Below are 22,384 nucleotides of genomic sequence, written 5' to 3'. Positions count from 1 at the left end.
AGTATAGCTTAAGTCCTCTACACAGCATAGAAAAAAGACATGAGGCTAAGGATTTACTCTTTACATACCTAGAGATTCTTTTATTTGCTGATTCAACACTCCGAGCTTAAAGGGGTGTTTTGGGAATATGAATGTGTGATGTAAAAACCCATAATGCTATAAATAAACAAATGCAAAAAAACTCAATGTCATTAATCACTAAATGGAGCTTAAATAGTTTGCTTTTATGATTAACAAAAGTTTATGGGGGTTTCTAAAGTAGGCGGAGTTATCTTCAAGATGGCTTCCACAAGATACTACAACTCCCATGATCCTGTAGTTCTCAGTAACAGCTTCTCCCTCTTATGCTCTGCTCCCAGAGATGATGTAACAGATTGACCTGCTCTGTTACCATAGTAATGATGTATAACCAAACGACTACAGCCAAACATAGTGATGATCATATGACCTGCACAGGCAGATGTAGGACATGTGATGTGGACATGTGACCGGTGGCATCTTCTGTCCTGTGTCTACTCCACAGAGACAAAGTCACGGGACTGATTAAAGGGCCAGTAGCATTTCAATTCTCCATTATAGAGGATGACCACAACATTTTTCCGCTAATATTATATCATAGTATCATAGTATATAAGGCTGGAAAAAGACACAAGTCCATTAAGTCCAACCTTTAAGAATTAAATAAATGTTTTATCCCCATAACCCGTGATATTTTTGCTCTCCAGAAAGTCATCCAGGCTTCTCTTGAACATGTACATAGAGTCCGCCATAACAACCTCCTGCGGCAGAGAGTTCCATAGTCTCACTGCTCGTACAGTAAAGAGTATTTTATTTCATTATATATTAGCTTATATTTTAATGATCTATTGAAATAATCAATTATTCTGATTCCTGGAATACCCCTTTAAGTCATTAGACACTTTATCAGGTTCCTTTATCTCTCAGGACAGAAAGCCGATATACACGATATACAAAAGAAAGGCAGATAAACGAGAAGGCCACAGGGACAGATTCCTTGCATAAAGCATATTACAAAGTTTACTATTATCATCTGTTGTATTCATTTGAGAAATTTAGTTGAAAGTTTAGTTACGCTTTAAGTGCTGCACAACTCCTAATACATGTGGCGCATCTTTTCATTGTGTGCAAGAAAACAAAATCGACACCTGCTATAACAGAAAGAGTTAAAAGGAAAAGCACAATTTCCTAGATTCCCGTTGGATGCTACATAAGCGGCTTTGCCTTTTGTGTAACTGTTCTTTTCTTGAATGCCGCAGGAGACTTGTTCAGCATAAAGCGACAAAAGCCTGTGATGCCAAACCAATGATTTCCACTTGTCAGAATGCGAGTACGAAGGATTAATTGTAAAGGAACGGTTGTGGCGCGATGACCTGCACACTCTGGCTGTGCTGCGGGCTAAACCCCAGACTCCGCTCCGAGACAGCCCAGCCCGACCCTTCCAGGTCCCCACTTCCAAATGACCTCCACTAGAAACTTGAAAAGTCAGCCTGACAGAGCCCTGTTGACTTCATTCCAGAAACGCTCAGTGGGAAATCATAGGTTTGAGACAATAAGCTGCTCAAGCGAACAGCCAGGAACAAGAATGTCAATGACTCTGTCCAGACTGTGAAATCCGGAGCCAACTCCTTACAGCGGAGAAGGCATTATCCGTAATCACCACTGGGTAGGAAGAAGACAGAACCATTTCTGTTCCACTTTGACAACCCTACAACAAGCACCGCTCATTATTCCTAATTGTTGCAGGTATGTATGAAGAAAGGCTTGGAGTTAATGTTTCCTGTCAATCGCCCGCCCGGTGTCCTACGGTGAAAGGCTTCATGGTTTCCCCCGCACTGATACATATAAATATATGCTTATACTTAGAGGAAGCATAGAATGGATCTGTAGTTTTTCAGGACAATTTTTGTGCTGAAAAGCCCCACTTGGCTTATACTAGAGTATTAAAAAAAACAACTTTGTACTCACTCTCCAGCGTCACCTTCTTCTGCCCACAGCACCCCTTCATGCCCAGGCAGATGCAAATTTTTTTAGATCTGCCGGCACAGAAACTATGATTGGGCAGTGTGATAGTTTGTGTGCAGGCAGATCGCATAGACGTTCATTTGCCGAAGCAGCTGGGAACCCGGAAGAGGAACTGCAGGGAGTAGCGGACGGCATGTATTGGTGCCGGAGTGTGAGTACTAAATTTATTTTTTTTTATGGTGGGCACTCCGATGGACAGCCTGTCACTGGGGGGCACTCCGATGGACAGCCTGTCAATGGGGGGCACTCCGATGGACAGCCTGTCAATGGGGGGCACTCCGATGGACAGCCTGTCAATGGGGGGCACTCCGATGGACAGCCTGTCAATGGGGGGCACTCCGATGGACAGCCTGTCAATGGGGGGCACTCCGATGGACAGCCTGTCAATGGGGGGCACTCCGATGGACAGCCTGTCAATGGGGGGCACTCCGATGGACAGCCTGTCAATGGGGGGCACTCCGATGGACAGCCTGTCAATGGGGGGCACTCCGATGGACAGCCTGTCAATGGGGGGCACTCCGATGGACAGCCTGTCAATGGGGGGCACTCCGATGGACAGCCTGTCAATGGGGGGCACTCCGATGGACAGCCTGTCAATGGGGGGCACTCCGATGGACAGCCTGTCAATGGGGGGCACTCCGATGGACAGCCTGTCAATGGGGGGCACTCCGATGGACAGCCTGTCAATGGGGGGCACTCCGATGGACAGCCTGTCAATGGGGGGCACTCCGATGGACAGCCTGTCAATGGGGGGCACTCCGATAGACATTTTATTAGAGAGCAGCAGCTGCATTTCCTGCCCTAGGCTTATATAGTTTTTTGTGGTAAAATTAGGTACCTCAGCTTATACTCGGGCTTATACTCTATATATGGCAATTATAAGCTACATGGTTCTTTGTAGACAGTAATAAGAAAAACGCAATCCATTACATCCTTCTCCACATCATCAATCACAGGAAATCAGTGCAGGCCGTCCCCGTATAGAGCCTCACATGGAGGGGAATGTTCTGCCGGTCACATGTATTCAACTTGGATTCTAGAGACCGTCTCTGTGGGTTTCACCACCACATAAATAATAGGGCATTAAATCACTGAAAACTGCTGCATAGACTAGAGAAAGGATTCAAGGGTGCCACAAAGCCCCAAATTAGACAGAAATGGTACCAAAGTCTCCGCGCTGTCTACAAAACATGAGAATATTTTTCTATTAATGATAAACTAGATTTAGAAATGTCACAGGATGAAGAATGCAGATTAATAAATCAAAACAATCTCCAAATGCACGTTCCATAGTGTCTGCTAGTAGCACGTTTATCTGGCTTTCAGTAGCATATTCCTTGAAGGGGTGCAGTCATTCCACAAATGTCTCATCTACTTCCTTTAAAAATTGTATTCATCTTTCATTAATTAGTGCTGTAGCCTGAGGATTCAGATTGGTGGTGTTACAGAAGTGGAAATAAAGATTGGGCCTTTAGATTGTAACACGCCTGATCATTTTGTTCTTTGGAAGAAAAGCCACCAGGAGTTGACCAGCACCAGCTTCCTCCCCACACACTGGACCTACCATTATCCAGTCTTAGGCTGGCGGCACATGGTCATGCTCGGTCTGTGAAAAATGGACCAAACGTCCGGCACACAAATGGTCTTCTTGCTGCAACTCAAAATTTATTAGCAAAATAGCTAAACGTAGCACATCTGATGAACTATGTTTAGCTATTTTGCTAACAAATTTGGAGTTGCAGCAAGAAGACCATTTGTGTGCTGGGACGTTTCTTTCATTAGATCCATATATAGTGCACCACACTTCAGAAGGCTATCCGTGTGTCTATACTGAAGTGTGAAAAATGGACCGTCTGGTGGCTGGATGTCACGGACTGACCACAGTGTTGAGGACGGGACCATCTCCCCCATTGTTATCATGATTACAGTTCAGCGCTGCCATTTGGCAGGAAAGAAGAGAATCTTTGTATCATGTATCACAAAGATGAACTGGGGTCAAGGGTCAGATTTTCATGGGACCGACCATGGTTGATGGCCTACTGGACACATTTACATTTTTCACAATCTCGGTTTATTGAGGCTATAGAAAACCCAAAGCCGGTCCTATTTTTTCCCCATGTCCATGTTAACAGGGATCATGTGATGTGATGTCCATAGTTTCGAATCAGTTTAGAGGCAACGCACTCACGTGACCCTTCATGGGCTTGCTAGTGACACAATATGCGAATCCGCAAAAACAGATGCCTTACAGACCATTTTTTTGGACATATTGCTCTGCAACGGATTACACATCAATTTTGTACTGGTTGATCATATAATAATATCACATCTTAACGGAATAAAACATTTGGTAAATAGTTTATGTTGATCCAGGGAGTTATTTTGCAACCATATTAAGTCCTTCGCGCACCGGGACGTACTATTACACCCTGGTGCTGTGGGGGTGTATGGAGAGAGCTCATGGGCTGAGCTCTCTCCATACACAGCCATTGTAAGCTATATAACACAGCTGACAACCCCTATATCTGATGCGGTCATAGCTGGCACCGACATCAAACAGAGCTACTGGTGAGTGCCGCCGTCTTGGAAAGCCGATCACTGCCCCCCGTGACGTCATGGGAGGGTGGAGATCAGTTGCAATGGTAGCATACAGTCTCAGACTCATAGGCCTGCCATAGAAACTGATCAGGCTATGAGAAATCAGCAGTAAAATTACTATATACTGCAATACAGCAGTATTGCAGTATATAGTATGAGCAATAAGACCCTGCAGAGTTAAAGTACCCTAGAGGGACGGAAAATATTGTTTTAGGAAAAAAAAAAACCTTTCCCTAGAAAACATATAAAAATAAAAATCATAAATATGTTAGGTATCGCCACATTCTAAAATGCCCGTTCTATCAAAATATAAAAAAAGATTATTCCCAACCATGAGCATAGAGCCGAAATGTTCGAATGGCCACTTTTTCTCCATTTTTTCCATCCAAGAATATTTCAAGAAAAAAAAAGATCAAACAGTCACATGGTCCCAAATTGACATACATTTAAAGGCCAGAACGCATCACAAAAAATGATAACGTACATAGGTCCATATAGTGTGAAAAGGTTATTGGCCTCAAATATATTTTTATGTACTAAAATCTATTTAAATTTGGTATCTCTGTGATCGTACCAAACCAAAGAATAAAGGGGAAGTGTCATTTAGAGCAAAGAATAAAAGTCATAATATCAGAGCGCCCACGAAAATGCAAATGTGCGCTTCAGCTACCAGTCAGCTAGGTCATTAATAGAAAGTTCTGGACAATCCCTTTAACAACGCTACGCCAAGTCTTCTAGTGCAGGATCTAGGGTAAAGAGAGTATGAAACAGTAGACGCCTCGCTGTGCTGCTCATATGCTCATAGGCGACTTGACAAGGATTTATGACCAAAATCTGCTTTGCTTATATATTGTGAAGCGCTTTATCGACATTGTCATCTGTCATTCCTAGTGATGTTGCAAACTTCAAAAAAGGGAAAAGGCCGTTCTCTTTGTATGTGAAAAATGCATTAAACTCCATTTTTGGCATAACTATGAAATACACGTTTAAGAACGTATGAAAATTTTACCAAAAATTCTTGAAAACCCATAAACAATACCCAGCGACCGCCGGATTCTATGACCTCACTGTGCAGGCCTGCAGGAACAGTGCTGCCATCTTGTGGCACTTGGCAGTGTTTACCGCCTGAATTGCCTTCAGGGTCTTTCACTAGGGGTGTCTGACACCTCCCAGCAGAATGCACTTTCACACCGGCCTCAGAATACTTAGCATGTGCATAGAAAAACATCCTCTGCCAAACCACTGGCTGTTAAAACTCAGACAAACATTTACCTTGCTGTGGATCATCGCTTGACTTCACGCCAACGTGTATGAAGCGGGTAGGCACTGGCTGCTGCTCCCTTTGAGGTTCTCCAGGACCCTGTGATAATTATAGAATGTGTTAAAAAGCAACTGAGAATGGGATACTAAAAAAGAAGGAAAACACATGATGCTGCCTCCTGTAAAGTGACAGCTGGTAACACCTTCCTTTCCAGAAACAATCATGAAGCAATAGCCTGGCAGCAAATTGGTTAAAAACAGCCGTAAATGTGACTCCTTATAAACACCAAGGCTTTCTTGGGATGATGTAATTGTAACGAAAGCCCCGCTGTCACTTCAGCCCCAGTTCACACTTTTGCTTTTACAAAAAACCATCTGGGGTCCTGATGTACGGAGCAGGAGAACTCCTGTAATCTAGCAATAACCTTGGGACTAATTTTAACATGTGAATCATATCCTGTAATATTTCAGAAACAGACATGGTAAAATATGAGGTCAATGGTATTCTCAGAAATCCAAGACATACAATTTTTACAGAAATAATAGATTTTCTAAAATACCTATCTTTATCTGCCATCTTAAAGGAAAACTACTATCAAAATCAAGCAAGGATAAACCAGGGACACTTACTCAGGTATCATGATTCTGGTAATCTTCTTATATTTGTTATCCATAGCCTCCTTTATTCTAAAATCAACATTTAAAAATTATGCTAAAGAGCCAGAATGACTCTGGGGTTGTTACCAGAGCCCCTCTGTGCTGTAGCTTCAGAGGCTGTTGCACAGTGCCCGCTGTAATCTCACACAATGGGAAGGGGAAAGCCTGTGAAGCTACAGTGTGGAGGGACTATAGTATAGGTTGATTTTAGAATGAAGAAAGCCATAGTTAACACATATAAGATTACCACAGGCACAGTGCCTGGATCTAGGGGTAAGTGTCCCTGGTTTATGAAGTACCCAATTAGTAAAGCAAAGATCCCAGTCTGTAAGATATACACACATAAGAAGCCATGTTTGTTCCTAAACCAGTGTACCCCGTTTCAGGGGTCATCTTGTAGATAAAGCCTAAACCTAAAACACAGTTACAGCATTCTGAATTTTTAATTCAAGGGTTGAACCTATTAAGTGACGCAGAGATCCCAGTCTGTAGGATATGCAATGTCCATGCATTACATTGGCAGCTCATGTATTTTCATTTCTTCCATTGTCCTGCTGTAATATATACACTTACACCTCTTGTGTTGGGGGCTGTATAAACAGAGGTTAGAAAGTGACACGGAGATGATAATTAGAATGGCTTCCAGCCCACATGTACTAGCTAAAAGCAAAATCAAACAGTGACTTGTGGCTAGCGACATGCACACTATGTTTGGCCTACATATGTATAGTTGGAAAACCCATCAGAAACTGCAAATATGGGGGAGATAAATTAATTAAAAGTATGAAGACTTCTAAGTGGTCTGGTCATTCGGTTTATTGGTGAAAACCTGATGACAGGTCATCAATATTAAGGACAGGTCATCAATATTAATTACTAGTCCTGGAAGTTCCCTTTAAATCCACAGCAGGAAAATTTGTGATGGGATCCCACCACATGGGGGTCCCTATGGGGATAACTTTTGACATGTACAACATCTGTCTTTGATGTAGAAGTGTAATATACAGTAAAGATGTTTTATGTACGGTAATGTTCATATAGAAGCAGACTCTTGTTTTTATAATCTATGAGTGAATTTGAATAATTAGGGTTTCTTTTCTGGCAGAGGTTATAAAATGTTAGGTACTGAAGGGTCCTTGTTTGTTCCAAAAGTAGAAAAAGACCAAAATATAAAACACATGTGGAAGAGGGAGGGAAAAAAAGCAGCACAGAACAAAGCATTCATGTCTTCACCTGTGAGGTGTTTCTGGCCGCAGCTGGAATTTGGTGCAAATCTTCGGCATGTGGATAATAAGCAGGCAAAGGCTGAGATTCCAGATCACCGAGACTCATTGGCCCAGAACTAATATTATCGGCGTCTCCTTGGCTTACTCCTGGGGAGGGAACACATTTTCTTTTAGTGTATGAATATATGGAGGAAGAAAATCACTAAAAACAAACCTTGTCCAGTTCTCTTTCTTTTAAGTTATTACAAAATAGTATTCATCCAGATCTTTGATACACCCTTAATAGGAAAGCTGAGGCACTTGTCCACAGTTTACAGCGGCTACAAACAATTAAAGGTGTTAGATTTTTAATTTTTTTTTACATTTTGTCTTTCTAGTTTTAGTTTGCAATCTTTACCACATCATCGAGTACTGCTCAACATGTTAACATATCAAATACATTGGTTTTAGGGAATATGGTAAAGCGGCTCTATTATGACTGGAGTAAAATGATTAGACTGTAAGCTCCATTGGGGATGGGGAGCTGATGTAAAAGGGAGAGACAAAATCTGTACACAGCTACAGCAAGTATATATACCTGGTATATTCATTTGTGGCCCATGGGATGATGGATGCATCCTTAGATGTCCAGCAGTGTGACCTGCGGTGGGGGCTCCGTCCATAAAAGCGGAATGACCCGCTAGGATCTGCTCGGCTGCTGGTGTTAGACACGGCCTCTGACCTTCGCTGATTTCCCCCATGCTGTTCTCATCCCCAGAGCTCTAAAGCAAAGACAATAAATAGCTAAGTAAATAAACAATTCTGGAAAGACAATGAGAGGATCCTGTAACTGTCCACTGGAATGATGAAATAAGATCCATTATAAAAATCCCAACAAAATAGGCCAACTCAGGACCCCCACACAAACACTGCAGTCATCGCACCTATCAGCTTTCAGAACCTTATTAATTCGCTACAAGCCACAGTGAAGAAGCGTTTGTTACCTCAGGCTGGTAAAATACTTCTTGCGGTGCAACAGAATCTTGATTCAATTTGGCCAAGAGCGACCTGATGGGGTCACGATGTGCTCCTCGGAGAGGCCTGTGGACTACCTGTCCTTCACTTGGAGGATCATATTCCTAAAAGAAGTGTTTTACAGTTACTGGGAGCAGTGGATTGTTTTTAACCTCTATTTGAGGTCATGTGTAAATTTCTGCAAAGTTTTAAAACTACAGGCAGTCCCCTACTTAAGAACACTCGACTTACATACGACCTCTAGTTACAAACGGACCTCTGGATATTGGTAATTTATTGTACTTTAGTCCTAGGCTACAATGATCAGCTATAACAGTTATCACAGGTGTCTGTAATGAAGCTTTAGTGTTAATATTGATTCTTATGACAACCCAACATTTTTAAAATCCAATTGTCACAGAGACCAAAAAAGTTCTGTCTGGGATTACAATGATAGAATATACAGCTCCGACTTACATACAAACTCAACTTAAGAACAAACCTACAGACCCTATCTTGTATGTAACCCGGGGACTGCCTGTATGTGAATGGTACTGAATCGTAACCTACATGCATAATATTGATTACAAATCTGAAGACAATGGGGGGAGGGGATTAACTATGACTGGTGTTTTAAACGCCATGATTCATTGCCCCCACCCCCCCAGAAGAAGGCGGGGTGACCTGGCGAAACACGTGTCGGGACACTCATCACTAATCAATGCTCACAGAATAGGGACAATTAACTGAGGGACAGTGTTAGCATACATACCAATAGTGAGCCAGTGCAGCGCTGGGTTGCTGCGGCTGATACAATTTGTACCGCGTGTGAGTGCGCGGAGACTAGCTACAACAAGCTCCTGCCGCACTGTGTCTAGACACATGCAGCGCAGCGATACCAGCAAGGATACCAGCGCGCCACTGTGTCTTGATTCACACATAGAAGCATTGTGCTCTCAGGCGGTCTGCAGAATATTAGCACCTGCCGCTGAATGCTGCAAACGATATACCACTGTCTCCTCTGGTCCTCTTATAAAAATTATTAAGAGGACGTGACATTGGATTACAGGAGGACTGTTCAAACTAAGGGGACCTCCTCCTGTATTACTGTCCCAGGCTAACAGTATATAGCCACAGTGACATTGATTAAGTGTGGATTGCATTACCACACTGGAACCTCATGTTGTATGTAGACGCACATGAGTCTTGGTTATTTTAATATAAGAACAAATAAAAGTTACATTTTAAAGTGATACAACTTTTCTCTCTTCCCCAAAAACCTCTCTTCATATATACTTTAATCCTCTGGTGGTGCACATCGTGGGTGTTTGCTCTATATAGTGTGAACACGCTTCTACCCATTCTCTATTGTCCCCCCTACGAAAGCGTTCCGCACACTCGATTTACTAAGAGGCTCTGGCCCCTCAGTACATCCAAAAGGGTGGTCTGCTGCTCGGGTTTAACTGGTTCAAACTAAGTCAAACTTGGTCTAAAAACCAAAACCAGGAGCAGTCTATGCCGTTTTCTTAGTAGCTTCGGCAGGCTAAGACATTCACATCCCAACCCACACCTGCTCGGCTCCACTCCCTGTCACACCCGTAGTGGCGCCTGGGGCACTAACATCCTAAAATCAGCTAAAATGTTGCATTTAATAAGCCTTGTCCTCCAGAAAGCTGGCAGACAAGGCTTATTAAATCCTCCCAATGTCTCTAATACTGCATTATTGCAAAGTAGGTTTCTTTCACAGTTGCCAGATTTTATTTTAAGATAAGACTCATAAGAATCATCTTAGAAAGTTCTATTCACAATTCACTGTACATGCAACTGCATTTCAAGTCTCCAATCAAGAGTACTGAACGTGACATACCATAGAACTTTAAATACCCCATTACTGTGTTATTTTACCACGTTTACACAAGCACAGAGATAAAAGAAAATCCATCCTTACCATGTCATTGGCATCCCTTAGAGTACTGGATAAACTTTCTGCCAAGTTTGGATAGACCAAACCACCTTCTGCCAAGGCTAGAATAAACAGAGAAAATAATCTTTAAATATGATAAGAATCATGGAAAAATCTTGAAAATGGTTTGATGGTGCACTTTAACTTCAACGCTTGATGATTAAGGAAATACACAATGGGTGGCAAAAGTATTCACTCAACTTGAATTTTTCCTAATTTTTTAACGGTACAGCTGCAAATGTGTTTTGTTGATTTTGTATGTAATCTGTAAATGGAAGGAGAATGGCAAAAATGCTATCCAACCAAGACATGACTGACCACCTAAACCGACAAACCAAATAAGAAGAGGCCGAAAAACCTAACATCACTCACAAGAAGCAGCAGAGATCCAGATGAGAGCGAGAATCTGTACACTGGACAACTACTAGTCCTGTATTCCACAAATCTGGCCTTTATGGAAGAGAGGCAAGGGGAAAGACATTTTTGAAAGCAAGTTAGAAGACTTGTTACCAGTTTCCAAAAAGCTCTGTATGGAGACACAGCATATGGAAGAAGCTTCTGCTCAGATGAAACTACATTTCTGTACTAAACGCCATGGCTAGAGGAAAGCCAAGACAGCACATGCTGCAGGGTGTAAGCAGCATCATACTGTGGGGATGCTATGCTTCAATAAGCAGGGTCATGCATGATGGGAAGATGGATGGAGCCAAATACAATGCAATATTAAATGTATTTTATTGATATTTGATGTGATATTTTTAAGCTTTTGACTGCAACGTTTAAAAATGAGGAAAAGTTCTTTACAAACCCATCGCAAGTAAAATATAATTCCCATTCCTCACAATGTAAATGGTATTTGGAGAATTTATCTAGTTATATTCCTCCAAACATGAAAATGCATGAGTTACCTCGTGGGAGAATTATTTGGCCATAACTGTACAGGACCTCTCCCTCTGACAGCGGTTTGTCTGTGGTGTCAGACTCGGTGATGGTCTCGCTGCTTGCCTCAGTAGAAGTTGACGATCTTGAGGATGACGAAGCAGGTGACACAACCTCTTGTTTGGGAGAGGGAACAATGGGTTTCTGTGTTTCAGGAGCAGTAATAGATATTAGACTCTTTGGTTGTTCTTCTTCAGCCACTGTCATTACACTGAAGACAAACAGAAAAGTGTAAAGGGAAATCACATATTGGCTTAAATATAAAGTTTTGTTCATATATAGTTTTCTGGGTGGAAAGAGCAACCGAGACTGCCAAATGGAGAGCAAAATCCATCCAGTCGTCATCTTTATGGAGACTATATTTTGCGGTGCGCCTGAGACTTGGTAAAAGGATGTGGATTACTGGTAAATGTCAGGACAACACCCAATTAGCGGTAAACCACCTCCAGGCACCCTGGTTGAGATGCATAAGGTACAGGCACCCTTGGAAATGGGCTTCCAATGACAAGGATGCATGAGATGAAATGAAAACAGATTAACTGGGGAATGACAGACATAAATCACAATGTATAATATGTAAATTTAGAGGGGTTTTTCCTGGAACACCCCATTTACTACATTGCTCCAGTACTTCAAAGTTTTGGCACTGTACTCTACAGAAGTTCTTGGGGGAGTGAAGGAAGAGGCAGAGGACTATGGGAGGTGACCCTTTATGTTGTCCAAAAGTCCAAGGAGGCCGCAGTGCTAAAAATCAGAAGTACTGTCCCAAGGTGGGAAATGGTAGCCGGAGCAGGGCAAGTATGCTTCTTTATTCCCCCCACCACTATGATTTTCCAGATTCTTAGAACATAGTAAGAAAATCTACATACAAGTTGTGATCTGATCACTAATTTATATCTGATATTGAGTGTGTACATTGTTTAATTACTACTCACACTGCATCCTTATATTGAACAGCCTCTTTAACAGAATGAGGGTTTTCCTCTTCCAATGGCAGCTCCGTGTTATTCCACGGATTGGGTAGAGGACTCTTTATGGAAGACGACTCTTCATTATCTTCCGAGATAAGAGGAGTGGGAGTTTTCACTCTGGGAGGAGAAGCTACAGGTGTCGTTGCGGGTGTGACTACCTGGGTTGATGGAATTATTTGCTCTAAAAAGAAAATTTTAAAATATACAGTTACCAATACCTCAAGAAATCCTCCAAATCACACATAGATTAGATAGCAGAAATAGTTAAAGCTGAAGCCCGTGATTGGCTGCAGCGCCGACCTGTCACAAATGGCATCTCATTATATAGATGTCAAATAAGATTTTCAGGAGCTGGCACCAGTCCACCAACAATGGAATGGATGGAGTAGGTGAGCATATTTTAATCATGTTTAAGAGGACTTAATTTCCATTGACATCTTGTGTCCTGCGGTACCCCTCTCCATCATAACCACACCAATAGCAGTGGCTGGAGGGCCAAAGAGGATGTCCTGGACTCTCCCCTCCAACCACTGCTATGGGAGTGTTCATCATGGAACGGGCATACATATAGTAATGACTGCAAGACCAGTCCTGCTGCCAGGGGGGATCATGTGACCTGGCGGCTTTATACAAAATTTACCCTATTAGAGTTAAGAACTTGCCATAGTAAAGTTTTGTAATAGCTGAACCAGTCTAAGCTGAACCAGTCCTTAGAGGAACACAACTTTATTTTGCAGGATCTAGTAATGATTTTGTGATTTTCTGAAAAACTGAAGAATAATGACCCCTCCTATCTGAAGTTAAGCTACTTCAAAAAAGTCACTCTTGTAATAACTTTAGATGTATGAAAATTTAACAATCGGAGATGCAGGTATCATGAGAATGATCCACTGCTTCCACACTCAGATTTTCTATGCAGTTCGGAAAATTTGGGCAAAAGGGCCTTTGAACGCTGTGATAGTGACCCTATTAGTTGGCCAACCATAGGGAAGTAAATGGGAAAATATGCAATAAAAGAAACAGAATTTTGTGATTGAAACAATTTTTTTTGCTGTGGGATACCACAGGTATCAACCTTACTCTTACAATGCAAAGTTGAAATCTGTGAGGGGGGTAGATACACACATTCAGCTTTTCAGATGCAGTTTTTGAAGCCAAAAGCAAGAGTGGATCATAACTGGTCAGAACATATAAAGGAGAGGTGATACGACACCTTTTTTCACTCCACTCCTGGTTTGGGCATTAAAAAAATTCATATGAACTTCAGGCGTATTAAATGGCATTACAGTGTGCTATTATTAGTATAAAATATAAAAAGAAAACAGTTTTACCATACATATTGCATAGGCTCGTCTTAACATTTGGGGGTGTTAACCAAACTCCAAAAAGTGAATTGGGGAAGAGGAGGGGTGATTGGATAGGGGAAGTGGTGATCTGTGAGTCATTAACTGCTTGATCTACATATATAGTAGTCAGTCAGGTTATGGGTTGTAGTATTTACTTTCTGTCCATAGGTTCTATTTAGTTGAGAACTTGGTGAAGGTTGTATTTTGGTGCGCTAATATTTTCTCCCATTCATATGGCATTTATCATATAGGGATGTTAATCTGCAACTGCATTATATGTTATTTAAAAGCTTAAAACCTCAAAAATACTTAAAAAAAAATTCATATGAAAACCTGTAGGTGTGAACACGCCCCGATAGTGATGTGTGGATTTTGCAGATCTGTAAACAATAACAAACCTGTTTCTTGTTGAAGATCAGGTTCATCCAGTGAAGTCTGTGGAGATAGTTCTGGTGTTTTAACTATCGCTGTCTCCCTTGGAGGAGGGAGAGGAGAGGAAGGTGGGGTGCACTGAGGAGTGGGGACAGGGGTGACCTCAACAGCTGCTGGCTGAAGAAAGAAAAACACTCAATCATGTAATCTAAGTATGTCAGAGAATATGTGGAACAAACAAAAAAAACCTGACAATTACAACTACTATGCAGGATCCTCAATCTCTTCATTATCAAAATCAATTTTATATTTTTAAAGAATAAAGAATTTATAGGGGGCAAAAAGCCACATAATCTATAACCAAATTTTTATGTATTTTATTCATGTATTGCATATACCTCAACCACAATCGGCTTTGGTGGAGAAGCTGGCACACGGCGAGTCTCCCTTTCACCCAGCATAATGGCGATAGTCTCTGCCAGGGCTTCTTCCACATACTGGCGGATTAGGCCGGAATCTACAGGGACCCCGGCATCGACAAACAACTGCACACCTTCACCTCCAGCAGCCTCTACTGGAAAAAAACAGGGGCAACATGTGTATTTAGATACTGAGGAATATGGAAGAATTGGGGGAATAAGATGGATTCCGGGAAAACTCTTAAAGGGGTATTCCCACAAAGACAAGATTCTTAAATATAATCAGGATAATAAAATAACAATACAGCATTTCACAGATATAACTCCAATCTGTCTCTATCAGTTCTGGTGTTTACAATCAGACCCTATGGTCTGATTCTTCTCTTGAATAGCTTCTCTTATGTGCACACTGCAGTGCTCTATGCCTCCTCCCCTACATTACAACACCAACATAGGCACTTCCTGCCGGCAAGCAGTGTACAGAGTTGACTCTTAGGCTACATTCACACGAAAGTATGATTTCTCCAGTCCTGTATTTACGGGCCGTTTTTCATCCGTATGCAGCACGTATGTGACCCGTATTTTATACGTCCCCATAGACTTCTAGGGCATACGGAACAGAAATAGGACATGCTCTATATTTTTAGTATAGTACGGTACGCTACAGTGTCAAAAACGGCAATATAAATGGTTAGACGTATTGTCCATTGAAATGAATGTGGCCGTATGTAACCCGTAAAAATACGGTACGGATACGGACGTTTTCATACGTCCGTGTGAATGTAGCCTTAAGCTACATTCACACTGCCGTTGCCCGCCCATACCGTACCGGGCAACGGCAGTGCACGGGGAGAGGAGGAGGAGGAGGTGAGTGCAGCTCACCCCCGCCCCTCTCCATAGGAAGTTATGGCGCAGTGCGCCGTACTACGGAGAAAGATAGAACATGTCCTATATTTTTCCGGGGTACGGAGTGGTACGGTGCCGCACGTGTGCTGCACTCTACCGCTCCCGTAGGGCGCCGTGCGCCCATTGCCGTCTATGGGGGACGTATATCGGCCGTATATATGTCGGCGGCTTATACGTCCCCCATACGGTAGTGTGAATGTAGCCTTAGTGTTACAGAAGAGTTAGCAGAGAGTGTCATAATCCATCTCATGGATCTTAGAGCAGTGATGGTGAACCTTGTAGAGGTTGAGTGCCCAAACTGCAACCCAAAACCTGCACATTTTTTGCAAAGTGCCAATACAGCAATTCAATCAGTAACTTATTGCAATCTTCTTGCTCCATGCTGTAACACAGCTTTGAATGGGCCAGAGGGCACCAATATCTTTGTCAGAACGAGAAAAAATTTGGATTGCCGCTGGAGCTTCTGTGGACAGTCCCCCGGAACAGGAAGATTCAGGGGTGGGACACAAGGAGCTCCAATGATAACATGACCCTGTCCACACCTCCTCTCTCTTCCTACAGTCTTAGGTAGACCAGGATGCTTCACATTAAAATAATGCTAAGCATGGCAAGTCCTGGGACTGCAGGAGATTCCCTGTCTGACAAACTCTACCATGGGACAACAGCCTGAGTGCCCACTGAGAGGGCTCTGAGTGCCACCTCTGGCACCCGTGCCATAGGTTTACCACCACTGCCCTAGAGGAATCAAAGTGTCTGATTAGAGAGTCCTCGCCCACACTCTGTAATCTTACACTGACCATCACTGAATTATAGGAGTGTAAAAGTGTAAAGTAAGGATTAAAAATTATTTTTATTGAGTATACATCACTAGGGGAATACAATTTGAGAATTTCATTTCAAGGGAAAACCCCTTTAATAGGCTAAACATGTTGATCATTTCTTATTTTTAGTTTTCATCGGAAGACACCATACACTAGATGTTTGGCCAACTATGTAAAAATTGGCATACACAAAAGTGTATGGTCTATGACAGCAGAAAATAGAAATATCTACTGTGCTGACAGAAGAAAACAGTCTGAAAAGTGAAAATACATAATCCTACCAATATCAGAAGCCACAGACACACTACTCTCGCTGCTGGACACGGTGACATCAGGGATGACGTCTTGTCTCCGTGAATGCATTTCACTGACAACTTTGGCCATAATTTCCTGCTCCACCCTGTGGGAAATAAGGAATTATTCACATATAGTAGTTTTATATGTACAAGGAAATGAGTGCTATATCCTGTTATCCCTTCTCTTACCAAGGATCAAAGACTGTGCCCCACGATCATGGTGAAGATGCTGTGCAGAAGACTACTATAGGAAAACCTACATAGGCCCCATAGACCATGAACCATAGAAGGAATGGCAAATAATTATCAATTGTAGTTTAGATTATAGGGTGAAGAGAAACAGTAAGGAGGTATCAGTTGGTGGCACGTGATACGTGTGACAGGCCCTCTGGATTAAGGTTGTTTGTGGATTATACTAATGCTTATTTGTGCCTACACTTTAGAAAAACAGTGGAAAAACTTAACCAAATGATGACCAACCTATTCTGTAATAATCAGACATGTTGGAAAAAGGCGCATAGGTAATTTCAAAAACTGTGGTTTAGCTAAATGATCATTTTTGCCCAAAATCTGCCAGTTTTTGTGAAAGGTGAAATGACGTAACACAATATTAGGAAATAACTGGTATATTTTTCTGCTATAAAGTGAATCGGTCATCAGATTTTACCCCACTAAACTACTCGCCTCCTCAGGTAGGGTATAAAATGTCCAAGGCTAGAATTTCCTCTTTTATGCAAAATCTCCCATTTCACCTGTAACAAACCTCCTCCAATGTCACATGACAATGAGGTGCGGAGAGCCATTAAATGCCCGATGTCAAAGTCAGAGGCTGGAGGGGAGAGCGAGACCTCCACGTCTTCATTTTTATAGTACCTAGAACCATTTGGTATCATATTAAAGATAGGAATCTCATCTTTCAGATTACATTAAGCTTGTGGTTCTGTGATCTATAGAACCTGAGGTATAGGACGTTTAATACAAGATCCTGTTCCCCCTATTTCTTTAAGTGCTTGTAACTCCAAGTTCTGTATTTCATAGAACCACAAACCTGTTGTGTTCCAAGAGTTGAAACTCCTATCCATGTCACACTACAAGCATGAAAGTAGAATAGGTCCCGAGGGATGAAAATAGATTCCGGACCGGCGCTATTCTATGTTTTAGTGAACCAGAGGGGTGACGTGATCCAAGCCGCGATGTCTAATCCCGGCGTCACGATCTCAACTACGGATCGCTTTCATCAATGTTTCACTGTTGTCTTTAGTTAAACATCAGAAAGTCACCATGGGTCGTGTTGCCAGATGTTGCAGGAATCTGTTTTAAGTTGTCTTTTATAGGCAGCAAGCCCAGACTTTCTCAGCTTTATTATGGCACTCACAGGCAGGAACCATTTAGCAGCTGCACACTGTGCTCGGATCTTCTGTTCCTGCTGCTTTTGTGTTTCCCTGCCCTCAGCCAAAAAACTGCCCTCAGCCAAAAAACACTACAAGCATGTTTTTAGATACTTCAGAACGGAAGATAGGAGCATCTGAGGCGAGGGCCCTCCTCCAGTCTATAAGCGACTCATTTAAGGCAATAACTGACTCTTCTCAGCTCATCTCCTTACGACTTTGGAAGTGATTTTTAATTGTAAACGGCTGAGATATCACATAAAAGAGGGAATACAAGAAAGGACCTTTTATACTCTACCTGATGGTGCTGGTAGTTTAATGGGAAATATATGATTTTATTCTATTTTCCTCCTCCAAGTAGATGCAGGTCTTACCAGCTGACCAATCTGTTCTCCAGGGTCTCTTTCCTTGTAATGATCCCATCAAGAATATCAGCATTGGTCTGTGGAGCAGGTGCCGGAGGAGGGAACGGTATGCCACCATGTTGAGGTGGATTTAGATCTCCAAAACCATTGAGCTCTAATAAAGGTTCGGGGACTTCATCCATCTGATCGTCCTATAAAGAATATCCGTGGTGTTAATACAATATTCCATCGTTGCCAATCAATGAGTGCAGATAATAGTGCGGTGCAAGGTGTTACACTATATAGGGGAAAATTTATCATAAGTTTCTTAGAGCAGAACTGTTCTAGTTGCCCATGGAAACCAATCAGAGCTCAGCTTTAATTTTTCCACAGCGGTTTATAAAATGAAAGCTGAGTTCTGATTGGTTGCCATGTTGTAAAACAATTTTACCTCAGACACTTCTGATAAATGCATATGGTTTGTCAGGCCATGGCGGTATGTGTGGTAGAACATGTACATGGTATCATTGTATAGCATCTTCAGATGCTACGTGTGAACATTTACCGCAGTGATGTCCGTTTCTTGTAAGGAGTGGCCAGGAAGCGCCAAGATTTCTTCTTCAGTTTCTACAACTTCTGGGACCTAAATAAAAATGAACACCATAATAAATGGAAACGACGAAGAACACATTAAGCATATTTGCAGATTTTTTTATTAAATTTTTGAAGTCAAAACCAGGATTGGATTGAAGAAAAAGTAGAAAAGCATTTGCTTTTTTTGTACTTGCTCTCCTTTTATGATCTAGATGATTGTCTTGGCTTCAAAAACTGAATAAATTACAATAACCTGCTCCATTATAAGAACAGAATTAAAATAATAGAAGCCCTGATGGAACGCTACATATACATCTTGTTTTTTGGATATGTTAAAGGACATGTACCACCAGGATGAAGGATTGTAAACCAAGCACACTGATATACTGGTGTGTGCCCCCTTTGACAGGATCTGCTCTTTATACAAATGAGCCTGGGGCTCCGAGGCTCCATAGGTTTTAATAGAGCTTAGAGCTCCTCGAGTTCATTTGCATGATTTTGAAAGCCTTAAGAAGGACATAAGAAGCTCAAAGAAAAGTGGATCTTGCCAATGGGGGCACACACCCATATGTAAGTGTGCTTGGTTTACAATCCTTCATCCTGGTGGTACATTTCCGTTACACCAGGAAAGCTCCAAACATTGTAAAAATATGTCAAATACTTAAAACGGAGGGCTTAAAACGTGATGTGAATATAGTCTAATAAAACACACGATGAGGCCCCAAAAGAACCCCCTGACTACAAGAAAATAATTCTTAAGAAATTGGAAACGTATTGTAGATTAGTAAGATAAAGTAAAAGTCCAGTATTAATACAAAAAAACTTTTTAAACCCCTGTAAGCAGGTCATAGAACATTAGATTATCGTTGGTGCATCCATCCAACTGTTACGGGATCAGATAACTATCTAATAGCTTAAGACAGCCCTGTGATCCCAAAGCTTGCCCTTAGATGACAAAAAAAAAAAAAATTATTCAACTATTTGGCTCTTTCCATTTTTTCCATTCTGCGGTTCTGTTTTCCCAGGAGATCAGTGGAGGGAGAAGTGTCTGGCAGCCGCTTATCACGGTCATTTGGCTGAGCGAGACGTGCTTGTTAGCGAGTCAGGGACGATGGCTGTTGGACGCCATTAGACAAAGGCAGTAATAGAAAACTGAAGACTAAAATATCTTGGGAAAAAAAAAACTGTACACATATAATTGGCCGTTATAAAATGTGTAATTTTGGAACAGGACCGACAAAAATATTTAGCAAGGACACAAAACTGACAGACGTCACTTCTAAAAGAAAAGTCATGAAGGTGCGAGCAGCCCTGCCCTATTTATCCGTCTAGGGTAAACATGGATCCGTCTCCCACACCCCTAGGTTATAATCACCCTCCATGTGTAATTCAATCTGTTGTCTGATGTTATGGAAACAGCTTTATCACAAGTCACACAGATGTTTTCCATTACACAGACGCATGGAAGGTTTTGGTGACATTATTGAGAAGTTGCCAAAACCGAATGAAGGATGAATAAATTACCTTTAAAAGCAGGGTGCAGTCACAGACAGGGGAGAGGGGGGGTCAGATGAGTAATTAAAACATGAATAATTCATCTGGGCGCTTGTAATGGGAGCCCTAATGGATTTCATACCTATTAACCCTTTACCTTACACTTGTAGATCCCAGAACTGCGCACACTGTATAGTTAAACAAAAGCAGATGTATGAGACATTGAAAAGGGCGTTTTAGTCCATGGCTTTTTTCTCCTATGTGCTGAATAGGTGGGAGATCACGAGTTGGGTTTGTTTAAAGGGAATCCTTCGCCATGATTTACCTACCTGAAGCATCTGCTATGTTACACAGAACTATGCCCACACATGTAGCCTGTACGTTCGTTTTATTTCACGCCAAAAGTTACCTTTAGAAATATGCAAATGAAGCTGAAGTGCTGCAAGGGGCGTTACCTGAGCAGCTCATAGCTCCGACACCCCCACACAATCCAGCTCCTTCTCTCATCATTCCCCCCTTCATCTACAACACTCTTCAGCCCAGCAAGAAGTGAAGCAGGAGTCCTGAGATGCTCTGCTAATACTTCAGCTTCAATTGCATATGTGTGCATAGGTAAATGGAATGTTCTGAGGTACTAAAGCCTCTAAAAGAGAACTCATCTGAGGCAAAAAGAGACTCTTCTCAGCACATCAAGCGGGGAAAGGCAGAAGCGGTGGGCGCACAACGAGACCGGATAGGAATTTATTCCAAAAGGGTTTATTGGACAGTTGGAAATGGGTCACAAAACATCACAACGCGTTTCGGGGAATAAAATCCCCTTTTTCAAGTGAAAAGAGACTTCAGTCTCCGGATGCTGATGAAGCGTGTATACTCCGGATACACGCTTCATCAGCATCCGGAGACTGAAGTCTCTTTTCACTTGAAAAAGGGGATTTTATTCCCCGAAACGCGTTGTGATGTTTTGTGACCCATTTCCAACTGTCCAATAAACCCTTTTGGAATAAATTCCTATCCGGTCTCGTTGTGCGCCCACCGCTTCTGCCTTTCCCCGCTTGATTCCCAGACTCCAACCGGCCTAGTCCCCTGTGATTGGAGACCACACTGAAGCATCGGCAGCCACTGACCTATTTATATTACACACTATTACTGGAGTTGTGCCTTGTTGAGCACAACCCGACCAGGTGAGCAAAAGACTTAACCCTATTACTCATCTATTACCTTACAATATTACCCTATGAGCGCTTCCTGTTTTTACTATTACCCTCTTCTCAGCACATGTCATACAAAGTTAATGTTTAGTTGTGTAAAAGTTGGTGAAAGTTGCCCTGAAGGAGAGGTAGATGTGAATCTGTGCTCATAGACTTTCCCTCTATAGCCAGGGAAAGCTGCAGGAGGCTCCATTAGGCCTTGTTCACACATCCTCTGCCTTAATCTTGGAAGAAGAAACTTTTCGCAAATTGTAAAATATACAAAAGGGGACATATTCTCGTTTCTCTAGCAATCCATAGGACAAACCAGAGCATCTGCTGTGAATTCTTTAGAAGAATATATAACAACACAGTCTTATAGCTAAAAAAAAATAAAAGATTGATACTTTTCACCCATTTACAGGATAGGCATTAGAATCCTCACTGATCCTGAGAATGGGGGTCCCATGCCCTCCATTATCTCTGAGCACCTGTTGCACAATTGCACTGATGTTCTAATTACATTCTGTGTGTAAGTACAGGGCTTTAAAACACATCTACCACCAG

General features: G+C 42.0%; 1 protein-coding gene across 5 annotated transcripts in view; it reads right to left on the bottom strand.

Moving 5' to 3' along the window:
* Window positions 1–22,384, bottom strand: part of KIAA0586 (KIAA0586 ortholog) — an 86,505-nt gene that overhangs the window by 35,522 nt on the left and 28,599 nt on the right. For 4 of the 5 annotated variants that reach the window (XM_072115774.1, XM_072115777.1, XM_072115778.1 and 1 more), the window contains exons 19-30: window positions 19,108–19,185; window positions 18,573–18,754; window positions 16,796–16,914; window positions 14,767–14,942; window positions 14,395–14,545; window positions 12,615–12,831; window positions 11,649–11,890; window positions 10,726–10,802; window positions 8,768–8,902; window positions 8,362–8,545; window positions 7,792–7,931; window positions 5,914–6,001 (exon numbers count right to left, since the gene is read on the bottom strand). In XM_072115774.1, the coding sequence (XP_071971875.1) occupies window positions 5,914–6,001; window positions 7,792–7,931; window positions 8,362–8,545; window positions 8,768–8,902; window positions 10,726–10,802; window positions 11,649–11,890; window positions 12,615–12,831; window positions 14,395–14,545; window positions 14,767–14,942; window positions 16,796–16,914; window positions 18,573–18,754; window positions 19,108–19,185 (1,789 nt within the window). The remainder of the gene's footprint in view (window positions 1–5,913; window positions 6,002–7,791; window positions 7,932–8,361; window positions 8,546–8,767; window positions 8,903–10,725; window positions 10,803–11,648; window positions 11,891–12,614; window positions 12,832–14,394; window positions 14,546–14,766; window positions 14,943–16,795; window positions 16,915–18,572; window positions 18,755–19,107; window positions 19,186–22,384) is intronic. The other variant, XM_072115776.1, reaches the window with a different exon arrangement.

Source organism: Engystomops pustulosus, chromosome 7, assembly GCF_040894005.1.
Source record: "Engystomops pustulosus chromosome 7, aEngPut4.maternal, whole genome shotgun sequence".
Classification (NCBI taxonomy): Eukaryota; Metazoa; Chordata; class Amphibia; order Anura; family Leptodactylidae; genus Engystomops; species Engystomops pustulosus.
The sequence above is the reverse complement of the archived record's forward strand: the minus strand, read 5'-3'. Positions and strand labels throughout refer to the sequence as shown.